General features: G+C 42.7%; 1 protein-coding gene across 1 annotated transcript in view; it reads left to right on the top strand.

The window, feature by feature from the left end:
- The window catches only part of LOC311239772 (uncharacterized protein), a gene marked incomplete at its 3' end in the record, with an annotated part of 83,443 nt that overhangs the window by 31,455 nt on the left and 38,941 nt on the right, over positions 1-13,047 (top strand). The window contains exon 3 of the mRNA XM_084328204.1: positions 5,824-5,937. Within this exon, the coding sequence (XP_084184330.1) occupies positions 5,824-5,937 (114 nt within the window). The remainder of the gene's footprint in view (positions 1-5,823; positions 5,938-13,047) is intronic.

Here is a 13,047-nt window from a genome sequence, read left to right on the forward strand (position 1 = left end):
GGTCTGAAGAGAGGTCGGCTGGAGTGCCAAACCGGGCGACCCAGGTTCCAATAAAGGCCCTGGCCACCTCGGCGGACGTCGTGCCTGACAGTGGAACTGCCTCTGGCCAACGGGTAGTCCTGTCTACCATAGTAAAGAGGTAACTGAAGCCGTGTGAGGGGGGCAGGGGGCCCACTAGGTCAACGTTCACGTGGTCGAACCTCCTTTCAGGTACAGGGAAGTGCTGCAGGGGGGCCTTGGTATGACGGTACACTTTAGCGCGCTGGCACTCCAAACAGGAGTCAGCCCAGTCTCTTACATCTTTTCTAAGCCCAGGCCAGACAAACTTGGCGGACACTAGCCTCTGCGTAGGTTTCTTTCCCGGGTGGGAGAGGCCGTGAACAGCGTCATAAACACGACGCCTCCATCCTGTGGGAACGAAGGTTGCGTGTTCAGATCACGTCAGGGTCACCAATGTAGAAATCTTCGGAAAGGAGAGACGCACAATTTCTATCTTGCGACAACACCAAGTAGTGTGTCATTTATTATCTTTTTAGCACAAGTGACAGCTGTCAGATCTATGCCGTGCTAAACCCTCAAAACCAACCTCATTAAAGTAACAGTGCCCCATCAATACATCAAAACAATCTAATGGTGAATTATGTCCATAGCACCCACTACAACACCATATTGTATCTATTTATTAGTAAAAGATTTGCACTACCTCTCTAACTCATCTTTGCATTTGTTTGCATTGTGTACTTGTACTAGTTTGTATATTTTGTATAGTGTTTGGTCTTTATTTTTTTTACTTTTTTACTGTCTGAAGCACAATCTCAGGGGGCTCATACAGAACCAAGCATTTCACTGTAATGTACATGTACCTTATATGTGACAAATAAGCTGGTCAGGAAGGCCAGTAACATGGTAGGAGTGGAGCTAGACTCTTCCTCTGTCAGAGAGGAAGAGCCTTGCTAAGCTCCACGCCATCATGGACAACCCCTCCCACACGCTATACACAGACTTGGCTGATAGAAGGAGCATGTTCAGTGTTAGACTAAGACTCCCTAGATGCAACACTGAACGGCACAGGAAGTCCTTAATTCCAACAACCATCAGAGTATACAACGCATCACTGTGCCTCACTGCCTCACCACAGAGTGACAGTACAAACTCTGGTAATCTTCCTGGACTTTTGACTTCTTATTTTTACATGTACACTTAAAAAATTTTATAAAAAAAATTCTACATTTATTACTGTAAATTGTACTGTATATTTTTGGCTGTATATTTTAGAATGTATATATTTTAGAATGTATATCCCGGACTGTATTTTTATTGTTATTTGTGATTTTTGACTACCTAAACTTTACGCAACATAGGGGAGGAGCAAACATAGCTTGCATAGCAGCCTTCTAAACTCTAATTTGAAAATTACCTTGAAGAAAAAGTTTTCTGCCAGTGAAGTTTTGTCACAGATATTTGACGGTGAAAGTGACATAGGAGAGAATGTGTCTGAGACCCGGATTATGAGGCGTCCTCCTCTGATGAGAATGAGACCCTTAGTGCAGATGCTCCTGTTGTCTCTCAACCACAAGCAGACACGTTACTTTCCAAAAACGGAAAGTTATCATGGGCCCACTCCCCACTTGAACAACATAATATATATTATGTATGTATAATTGGGTGGGTGGGGGGGAGTAGGGGTAATGTTTTATTTAAATGGTTATTTAGGTAATCAACAAAGTAACATGAAGCACCTGAAACATACATTTGGGTAACACTTATGATTATGATCATTTTCTGGAGGTTTAAACTGCTGGGGTCAAAATGTCCCCAAGGATAAAGAGTGTAAAGTCAATTTGCGGATTACAGGAGGGTTAACAAAACCATTTCAAATAATTTTAGCCCTGCTAGATAGAGGTAGCAAATAACTCTAAGGATGGCAATAATAATAATAAACGTTATTTGTACAAATTCCATACAAGAATTGCAGCCCAAAGTGCTTCACAGCATAAAATACACTAGAATACATCAAATGAGCATAAAATAGACAGAATAAATGCAATGCAGAAAATAAAAATACAAGATGATAGAAGTAGATGATCGTAGTGTTCTTGGGGGCATGTAGTTGACAAGAAAATTGCCAATATAGCTTGGTCTGGGTCCATTTAGGGCTTTGTACATAAGGAGGAGGACCTTCAAATCAATTCTAAATGTTACCGGAAGCCAGTGTAATAGCCTAGCTGAGAGTTGAATAAGCTGAAGTATTTCTCTTCAGTCGGCTTGGAATAAAGGCATGGATCCGTTTTTCAGCATCCTTTTGATTTATAAATGGTTGTACTTTAGCTTTGTTTCTAAGGTGGAAGAATTATGTTTTTGTCACCTTGTTAATGTGGGACTTAAAGCTTACAGTAGACCTGAGTCTATGATAACCAAGACTTGTAAGCAAGGAGTAAGTTTCCCCATAATATTATTCAGCAGAATTTCTCTTGAAATAGAAATTTGGTCAATTCCAGTAAATATTACAATTCCGAAACTCTTGAGTATCATAAATGGATTCAGCATCCCGAATAACCCCCAAAACCACTCCAACATTGTTGAAATTGATCAAGTAGTTTCCGAGATTTGTCCATTTAGGTTATTATGCAAATGTACCTAATTATGCAAATAAAAAAAGTTGCCCAACATGTACAACTTAGCATCCGGCAGTTTCTAAGTGCTGGTGACCCATACTATCCATATCTATCATAAAAGTTTGGTGGTTCCAACATTTCCGGGTTCATTGTGTTGGCAAATAGACTATCACTGCATTTGTATGTGAGAGTAATTTCTCAGCACAATACATGTTTCAAACAATATTGTGCTGTGTTGCAACTAGGGGTGGTCTGGAGGGGGGCTGTGGCCCTAGGGGTGGTCTGGAGGGGGGCTGTGGCCCTAGGGGTGGTCTGGAGGGGGGCTGGGGCCCTAGGGGTGGTCTGGAGGGGGGCTGTGGCCCTAGGGGTGGTCTGGAGGGGGGCTGTGGCCCTAGGGGTGGTCTGGAGGGGGCTGTGACCCTAGGGGTGGTCTGGAGGGGGGCTGTGGCCCTAGGGGTGGTCTGGAGGGGGGCTGTGGCCCTAGGGGAGGTCTGGAGGGGGGCTGTGGCCCTAGGGGTGGTCTGGAGGGGGGCTGTGGCCCTAGGGGTGGTCTGGAGGGGGGCTGTGGCCCCTGTGTGGTCTGGAGGGGGGCTGTGGCCCTAGGGGTGGTCTGGAGGGGGGCTGTGGCCCTAGGGGTGGTCTGGAGGGGGCTGTGGCCCCTGGGTGGTCTGGAGGGGGGCTGTGGCCCTAGGGGTGGTCTGGAGGGGGGCTGTGGCCCTAGGGGTGGTCTGGAGGGGGGCTGTGGACCTAGGGGTGGTCTGGAGGGGGGCTGTGGCCCTAGGGGTGGTCTGGAGGGGGGCTGTGGCCCTAGGGGTGGTCTGGAGGGGGCTGTGGCCCTAGGGGTGGTCTGGAGGGGGGCTGTGGCCCTAGGGGTGGTCTGGAGGGGGGCTGTGGCCCTAGGGGTGTTCTGGAGGGGGCTGTGGCCCCTGGGTGGTCTGGAGGGGGCTGTGGCCCTAGGGGTGGTCTGGAGGGGGGCTGTGGCCCTAGGGGTGGTCTGGAGGGGGGCTGGGGCCCTAGGGGTGGTCTGGAGGGGGGCTGTGGCCCTAGGGGTGGTCTGGAGGGGGGCTGTGGCCCTAGGGGTGGTCTGGAGGGGGCTGTGACCCTAGGGGTGGTCTGGAGGGGGGCTGTGGCCCTAGGGGTGGTCTGGAGGGGGGCTGTGGCCCTAGGGGAGGTCTGGAGGGGGGCTGTGGCCCTAGGGGTGGTCTGGAGGGGGGCTGTGGCCCTAGGGGTGGTCTGGAGGGGGGCTGTGGCCCCTGTGTGGTCTGGAGGGGGGCTGTGGCCCTAGGGGTGGTCTGGAGGGGGGCTGTGGCCCTAGGGGTGGTCTGGAGGGGGCTGTGGCCCCTGGGTGGTCTGGAGGGGGGCTGTGGCCCTAGGGGTGGTCTGGAGGGGGGCTGTGGCCCTAGGGGTGGTCTGGAGGGGGCTGTGGCCCTAGGGGTGGTCTGGAGGGGGGCTGTGGCCCTAGGGGTGGTCTGGAGGGGGGCTGTGGCCCTAGGGGTGGTCTGGAGGGGGGCTGTGGCCCTAGGGGTGGTCTGGAGGGGGGCTGTGGCCCTAGGGGTGTTCTGGAGGGGGCTGTGGCCCCTGGGTGGTCTGGAGGGGGCTGTGGCCCTAGGGGTGGTCTGGAGGGGGGCTGTGGCCCCTGTGTTGTCTGGAGGGGGGCTGTGGCCCCTGTCCGGGAGCCAATAATAAAAGCCATGTACCTTCCTGCAACTTAAAAACATAATTTCAATAAAATAACAAACACAAGGGCACGTTTCAAATAAGTTATTATTTATATATATATTTAAAAGGTTGAACATGAAAACACACACATGCACGTGTTCACACACACACACACACACACACACACACACACACACACACACACACACACACACACACACACACACACACACACACACACACACACATATTTATTTTAAAACACAACAATTAACAATGACAAGAATAAATAAATTAAATTAAAAGCAATGGCATTCAAAATGCTGGAGAACTTTTTTTGCACTCAAAACAGTTGCTGTACAAGGTTTCTGAACCCAGCTTTCTCAACTGTATATATATTGGAACTTGGTCCATACAGATGAACTCTGCGACTGCCCTGTTGATCCTTTTATCATCTTTGGACTAATTTGTGTACTTAATATGCTGCTAAAAAAAAGCGGAGGTTAGGTTGCTTCTGAGTGGGGGGAGTCACTCTGTGAGCCAAATGCAGCAGACTTCTGTAGTTAAAAAAATTCAAGGGGTAGAGAAAGTATGGTTGTATTATTATACATTTGTCATAGCAGAGGGCCTAATTAGTTTGAGATACCATAACCTAGAAAACATTTTGATGAGTGAGACTGATTATAGCCTATCATAATCTAGAACTAGGTTATGTCATATTGTAGGCTGTTTAACAAAAATAAAATAGATTTCCGTTGTCTTTATACAGTATGTATGAACCATTAATGGGCAATTGTCAAATGTCTCTGTATAAATCACGTTTGTGACTAAGCCATAGAGATGAGATGCATGTGTGCATCAATTAATTTATGTTGTGGGTAGGCAACAGGGGATGCTGTGTTTACTAGCTTTCAGCACGGCAGTTTAGGCTATGTATAGCTTATTATTAGGCTTTTCAATTTATTTTCTATTCTTGCGAATAGCATTGTGGACATTTTCTAATGCTCGTATAAGGAACTGTAGTCACGAGAGCTAGCATAGCTTGTCCAATGAATGTTGGCATCAATGGCATGACTACAGTACTGATAGGAGCTACTGTAGCACGTAACGTTAGTTATCACAACCATCGGCAAGCCAATCGCAGTGAGGATCTTTATTGATTAACGTTAGCTAGCTAGCTTTAACTAGAATTATAGTTTGCTAGCTATATAAGCTAACGTTAGCCGAGTTTATTCTATGCAAAATGTGCTAGTTAGCTAATGTTAATCAATAAAGATCCTCACTGCGATTGCCGATGGTTGTGATAACTAACTAATCGCAGTGAGGATCTTTATTGATTAACGTGCAACCCTAGTGGAGACAGAAATAGAATCGAACCAGGAACCTTCTGATTACCAGACGACCGTTCTACCTCCCGAGCCCCTGAGCGCTTGCTGCTACCATCTTGGGTCAATAGGAAGGAGGATGTAATTACAGAGGAAATCAGAAAGTGGCCAAATACTTTTCCATGCTACTGTAAGTACTTAGTTGCTGTCTCCCTCTGCTCCAGATCCACCCAGCAACCTACTGATGATTAAGAAAGAAGAGGCTCAGGACACACTAGACCCAACCATGGCTATTTCCACTGGGCTGAAGGAGGAGCCCACAGACCCTCAGGATACCAGTATGTTACTTTTCTTTTTATTGTCTTTATTTTCTCTTGTTGTCTTTCCTCTGTTGCAGCACAGTTGTCTGTCTCTGTCTATGTGTCCATAGCTTTCCCTCATCTCATTCTTTCCATAAAGCCCCAATCTGTGATTTTCCTTTACCATAATAAAGTGAGGTATTTTAACATATACATTCTTGAAGAGTCTGATAGATGGAAAATAAAATAATAAATGTGTTTCATTACTCTTTATAAAGGGAATAGCTTTGACTGTCTTGCACTAGCCGGTAGACCCTCCTGTATATGGCCGGTCCCTGGTCAAAGTTGGGAATAAATCCATAGGGAAATCTTTTGGTCCAGAGATTGAAGACTCTGCAACATAGATACAATATTCTTAGGTCTCTAGATGTGTGAGGTTATTAATAGGGGTGCACCGATGTATCGGTCGGGTATCGGTATCGGCCGATAAGTGCCTTGTTGACTGCAATCGGCCTATGGGCCGATAAGCTCGAATGTGCCGATGGCAGTAGCCGATAAATATCCATCAATTTGTGTAGCGTCAAGACAAAAAAAAGTTCACTCGCGACCTACCTGCACAACGCCGCCCCCGGCCCACACACACACACAAGCTACTGCATCAAAGTTACTACTTATGATTAACAAGGCATTCGTTTTGTGGCATTAACATTATATAGTTAGTGTTACACGTTCATAACATCAGCATATTATTTACCCGAACGTAGCAAGCGTTCATACTAGCTCAGTTCCTTCCGTTGCTCACAGAGCCCTGAGTTTTACCCATTCTGCAATCTGTTAATAACGTTTTCAATCAGACACATGTATAGAAAGGCTTTGTTTTATTATAACATGGCAGTAGCCGATAAATATCCATCAATTTGTGTAGCGTCAAGACAAAAAAAAGTTCACTCGTGACCAATGTTCCCTCTAATTATTTTTTGGTCTGAGCAAACACTCAAACCTCCTGAGCAGACATCAGCAACTACTGAGCAACATACGTCACCTGCCGATTAACCGGTTAGTTGATAAGCGGCGGTTTGTAAAAAATCTGAGAATCTTAATTTCCCTTAATGTCTAACATAAAAATATATACATTTTGCTGATACACAGAGAAATAATACAAAATGGCATATTATATTCCTTAATCAAATATTTATTTGACCATTGATTGACGATACAGAGCATAGTCCTTACTTTGGCTGGGCTGGCGGCGGCGGTGTGAGTCGTGTCACTAACTTTTGTCTTTTTAGGAGGCTGACTCGTCATTATTTTAATAATGCGACTTCAAGGGTGACCATATTGTGATTTTTTTTAAAGAGGACACTCTGCCTTCAGCCTCAAGATACTTAATCAAAGTTTACTCAAAGATCCCTTATCATTATAATATATTTAAAGTATACCTCCTCTGTATGGATATAAAATTATTGTTTATATTATTTTATATAACAAAATAATATCTCTCTATAACCAAAGTTACTCAACATGCTGTATTATGCCTAAAGTAATCTATCTGACAAATCTCAAGAAAATAACTAAATCAACCTATGACAAAATAATATATATTTTCAAGTCTTACTGGACAAAATAAATAACAAGAAAAATATGATGTAATGTTCTAAATAATACCTCTTCTGTATTAGAAAATCCAGCTTTAAAAAATATATCTTCATCTTTTCAATGTAATGTAAATTATAAAACAGTAACCTCACAAAGATACTAATTTAAAAGTGCACTATGCAGTTTCAGATGTGTTGCAATTAGTGTACTAAACTAATTTATTACACACATAATCCTTAGAATGATTGTATCATAAGCATCTTATCAAACCAAAACATCATTTTGAGGCATCAAAATAGTTTTCAATTATTTTCTTTCTCTCTGTATAGCTGCATTCTTCAATCAATTCGGTCAACTTTGCCATCAAACTCTCGCCTCACACTGCTTTGTTTGTAATGTTTTGCTGTGTCCATGTGAGCTTGGAGATCGCTAGCACCTTTATTAGACACATAAACATATGGTCAAGCTTTGCACGCGTTGCACTCCGCTTCCAATTAGTCTCAACCGGGATGATAAATTGGAAATTTTCTCTGCAGTTCATCTGTAATGTACATTTTCGCGTTTGCATTGTGAGGAGCCAGCAATGCTGGTCGGATCTGTCCACTTCCTCATCTGTTGTGTGTGTCTGTGTGAGCGTGCAGTAGCGCTGCCCACAAAGCACTGAAAGCGGGGCTTCTCTTGGTAACGTCACACGCAACAGGTTACCGTTAGGGATGTCCCGATCAAATTTTTTTGCTCCTGATCCGATCCCGATCATGTGATTTTGAGTATCTACCGATACCGATCTTTCCCGATCCGATCAAAAAAATATATATATATTTTTATTTTTATCCCAATTTCTCACATTACATTCACCCTGAATGTTGACGTTATCCAGGTGGAAAGTTAACTTCATTCAAGCGAGGCATTGCAATCCTTGACATAAATCATTTGATGTATAATTAAATCGTTAAAGCGTTTGGGTCTGAGAGTGTGGCTGGCCTGCCGTTTTGCAGCTGGATACTATTGGTTTGTTTTGGCAAAATTCTTCTGCTCTGTGACAATAAATAAATTAATGATGATATGCAATTTAAAACCAAAACTAAGGCCTCAGTATGAGTTTAAGACGTGAACATGGTCATGTTTGTTGAATAAAAAAATAAAAAATAAAAAATAAAGTTAATTTTCTTTTTATTTATTTATTTTTTATTTTTTTGCGACCGATTTCAGATGTGCGCGGGAGCGTTTTGCCATGTGCGCGCGCGCACGGGCGCACCTTAGGGGGAACATTGCTCGCAACCTACCTGCACAACGCCGCCCCCGGCCCACACACAAGCTACTGCATCAAAGTTACTACTTATGATTAACAAGGCATTCGTTTTGTGGCATTAACATTATATAGTTAGTGTTACACGTTCATAACATCAGCATATTATTTACCCGAACGTAGCAAGCGTTCATACTAGCTCAGTTCCTTCCGTTGCTCACAGAGCCCTGAGTTTTACCCATTCTGCAATCTGTTAATAACGTTTTCAATCAGACACATGTATAGAAAGGCTTTGTTTTATTATAACATGGCAGTAGCCGATAAATATCCATCAATTTGTGTAGCGTCGCCGTCAAGACAAAAAAAAGTTCACTCGCGAGTTGCGACCTACCTGCACAACGCCGCCCCCGGCCCACACACAAGCTACTGCATCAAAGTTACTACTTATGATTAACAAGGCATTCGTTTTGTGGCATTAACATTATATAGTTAGTGTTACACGTTCATAACATCAGCATATTATTTACCCGAACGTAGCAAGCGTTCATACTAGCTCAGTTCCTTCCGTTGCTCACAGAGCCCTGAGTTTTACCCATTCTGCAATCTGTTAATAACGTTTTCAATCAGACACATGTATAGAAAGGCTTTGTTTTATTATAACATGGCAGTAGCCGATAAATATCCATCAATTTGTGTAGCGTCAAGACAAAAAAAAGTTCACTCGCGAGTTGCGACCTACCTGCACAACGCCGCCCCCGGCCCATACACAAGCTACTGCATCAAAGTATAGAAAGGCTTTGTTTTATTATAACATTAGTTGCAGTAAAATCATTATGCCTCATTTAAGTCATCCTGCGGAGCTAAAAGCTAAACGTCGGCCGCGCCGTGTTGTTGTTCTAGAAAACCTCTGTCGTCAAAATCAATGGCGGACAAAAGCAGGAGTAAAAAATGCAACACGCTTGCCGATTGGTGGTAACAGCAGAGGCGGGTGCAAGCGGTGTGTGACGTAATTGGCAGAATCGACTGTCAATCAAAATGTCATTGGTTGAGACAATAGTATCTCGATGCAGCCCAGCAGGTAGACCATGCTGGGAGAACTAGTATCTAGCTGCAGCCCTGCAGAACATACTGGGAGAGAGATAGTGCTATTTCTTGATGTTTCCTTTTTTAAGTAAGTAAAGAGGCCTATGTTCATATCGGTGAGCACAATTTGTAAGACAAATATACAGTAGTTTCATAAAAAAAATATATATATATATTACAAAAAAAAAATATTACAAAAAAAATGTATATTTAAAAAATATTTAAAAAAAATATTTTGCCACAAATATCGGTATCGGTATCAGTATCGGCCGATTGTGTTAGTTGAACAATCGGTATCGGTATCGGTGGCAAATTTTCATATCGGTGCATCCCTAGTTATTAATTTACCCTCGTTGATGGTAGGCCTGCCGCGATAAGCAATAAATCGATTAATTGCCGCGATAATTAAAATGAATGCAATGATTTTGACGGGCGCGATTAATTGCTATTTGCGCGTTTGTTTTAATGAGGCGGACCCAGTGCCCCTTGTCAGTCACTGTCCGTGTTGGGAGGCGGGCCGCTGGCTTTACTACAGAGCACAGCAGGAGCTCCGTGGGGCTAACGTTACCCCTCATTGTGTCTATTCTACTAGCATTAACGTTACTCATACAAACAGAGTAAACACAGTTTTCAATCAATCAATCAATAACAACATTAACGAGACCCTCGTTGTGTCTATTCTGCTAACGCTAACGTTACCTCTCATTGTGTCTATTCTACAAGCGTTAACGTTAGCTAGGCTGTCTATGCTAACGTTAACGAGCATTAGGCTAACAAGCTGTAACGTTACCAGTCGCGTCTATTTGCTAACGTTAGCATTAGGTAATAACCGGTTTAGACGTTGTGTCTATTCTACTAGCATTAACGTTACTCATACAAACAATCAATAGCGAGTTATATTGATCACGCTATGTACGATAGCCATGCTAAAACGCTAGCACAACATTAGCACCTAACCTAACAACAAGCCTTAACAAGTCAGCGATCTTTTTGCGAGACTAAACTCTCCGCTCGGTGGCAAATTGTGTTGATGTCGGTTTTGTTTAATCAATAAATGAGGCAGAATACACAGTGACTGTATCCTTTGTTTATTGCACTTGTGCCTGCTGCAAACATAATGATTATGAAATCCTAGAGACGCGTCTCTATTCAGTGGTCTGCAGTGTTTCACGTGACTTTTCTGGTACCCAAAAAGTACCTGATAATCACAACAATACTTCCGGTCCGGTCGGTGGGCTTCAAAATAAAAGTCTTAAACACCGGAAAAGACGGAGCGGTGGGCTTCAAAATAAAAGTTTTGGGAAATAAATTTCTCCAAAAAAAAAATTCTCTAACCGGTCGCAATAATATCGCTTATCGCGATATTTTCGGGGGCAATTAATCGCCCAGCAAAATGTGTTATCGTGGCAGGCCTAGTTGATGGTGTGTGGATTCAGTGTTTCCCCTGAAAAAGAATTCAACAGCGGTGCTGCACGCACGTTGCCGGAATCCATATTTATGCGTGCACACGTGCTACCGGAATCCATATTAGCGCACGCTGCCAGAGAAATTACTTAAAACTACCTTAGAATTGTTCGAGATAGGTTATCATGTTCATGGAGTCATGTGCGTGTGAATTTGCTAGGATGTTTTTGGTGTGTCCACTGACACTAGAAGTGCTCTGGAGGCCCAGGTAGCTGCATATTTGTACACTGCAAAAAATTAAATCTTATCAAGTGAAAATATCTTGTATTTGGTACAATAAATCCAATATTTTGTAGAATTATCATGGATTCTCTTATTCCACTGGCAGATCATTTGGCTTATTATTTTTCTTGATTTTGGTCAATTTAATCTTGTTTTAAGAAAATGTTAATCTTGTTTTTTTAAAACAAGATTACATTGACAAAAATCAGAAAAAAGCTAAATTATCTGCCAGTGGGATAAGATAATTCTACTCAATATTGGATTTATTGTACCAAATACAAGCTATTTTCACTTGATACGATTACATTTTTTGCAGTGTAGTTGTAATCAGGGTAAATGTCAAGATTAATGACATGCCTCAACACTTAAGAAAATGTACACTATTTGTATTGAACTAAGATATAGATGATTTAATAGATAATATAAATAGAAAACATAGACATAGATACATAGAACTGTCTAACATACACAAATCATAACACTACAACAGCACGTTACACCTAAGAAGTCTCAGTGGCATAGGCTACATTCATAGTTCATTGTAAAATAGCAACAGTAGTGTAATTATGGTCAAAACCCTATAAATAGCATTTGGAATAATAGGTCTTTATCTCCGAATGAATGCAGCATGGTTTATATAGCGTTATCAGAATATACGGGGTGTACTGACTGACTGCGCTCCACGTAGCTCAACTCGTTATTATTTTGTGCACAGACCGCAGAAACACAGGAACGTTTTGATTATATTTAAAAGGCTTTACGTTAAACGAAACAAGTGGAATTTCGAAGCTGTAAGCAGAATACAAGTCATATGAACACCCACGATATAGTGTTCTTCCCCCTTCCTACTGTATAAGAAAGAATAAAAAACGCATTGCAATGAGAACCCTTGCAATAATGTGTCTTAAATGAATGAAAAGCATACATGCTCTGGACACAGAGCATATATTGTGTGGGTGATATGACTTGTATTATGCTTACAGAATTCCACGTATTTAGTTTTACAATGTCAAAGCCTTTTAATATAAATCAAAACGTTCCCGTATTTCTGCAATCTATGCCAAAATAATAAGGAGTTGAGGTAGATACACAATCAGAACGTATTACATGCTGGTATGCTGATAGAGTAAACTATTATATGAATATGAATATGATATGAGAACAAAACGAATAAAGGCATTCATATTCCAGCACTTTTAGAATGACACACCAACGCCAAACAGTGGTCAACGAACGGTCTTTATTAGTATTTTGAGCTGTCCAGGCAGAATTGCAGCAATGGTCTTAGGGAGCCGTTGATATCTGACATCACCGTGTACAAGTCAGCCTTTTATTTATCCCATAACACTGGTTGTGTCTTCTTGATTCGACAGCGCCTCAGTGAACAATCTCCTGTGAAGTTTCTCAGAGTTCCGCTCGGGTCAGTCCATTATTTCACATCCCATGGGGGGTGTTTCATGACCATATATGGATAATCATGCATGAGCATTGACGGTAGAACAAAGAGGTATTTATCAACATGGAGGAGCGTAGGACCC

This window comes from Notolepis coatsorum (assembly GCF_963971535.1).
Source record: "Notolepis coatsorum genome assembly, chromosome: 1".
Lineage (NCBI taxonomy): Eukaryota > Metazoa > Chordata > Actinopteri > Aulopiformes > Paralepididae > Notolepis > Notolepis coatsorum.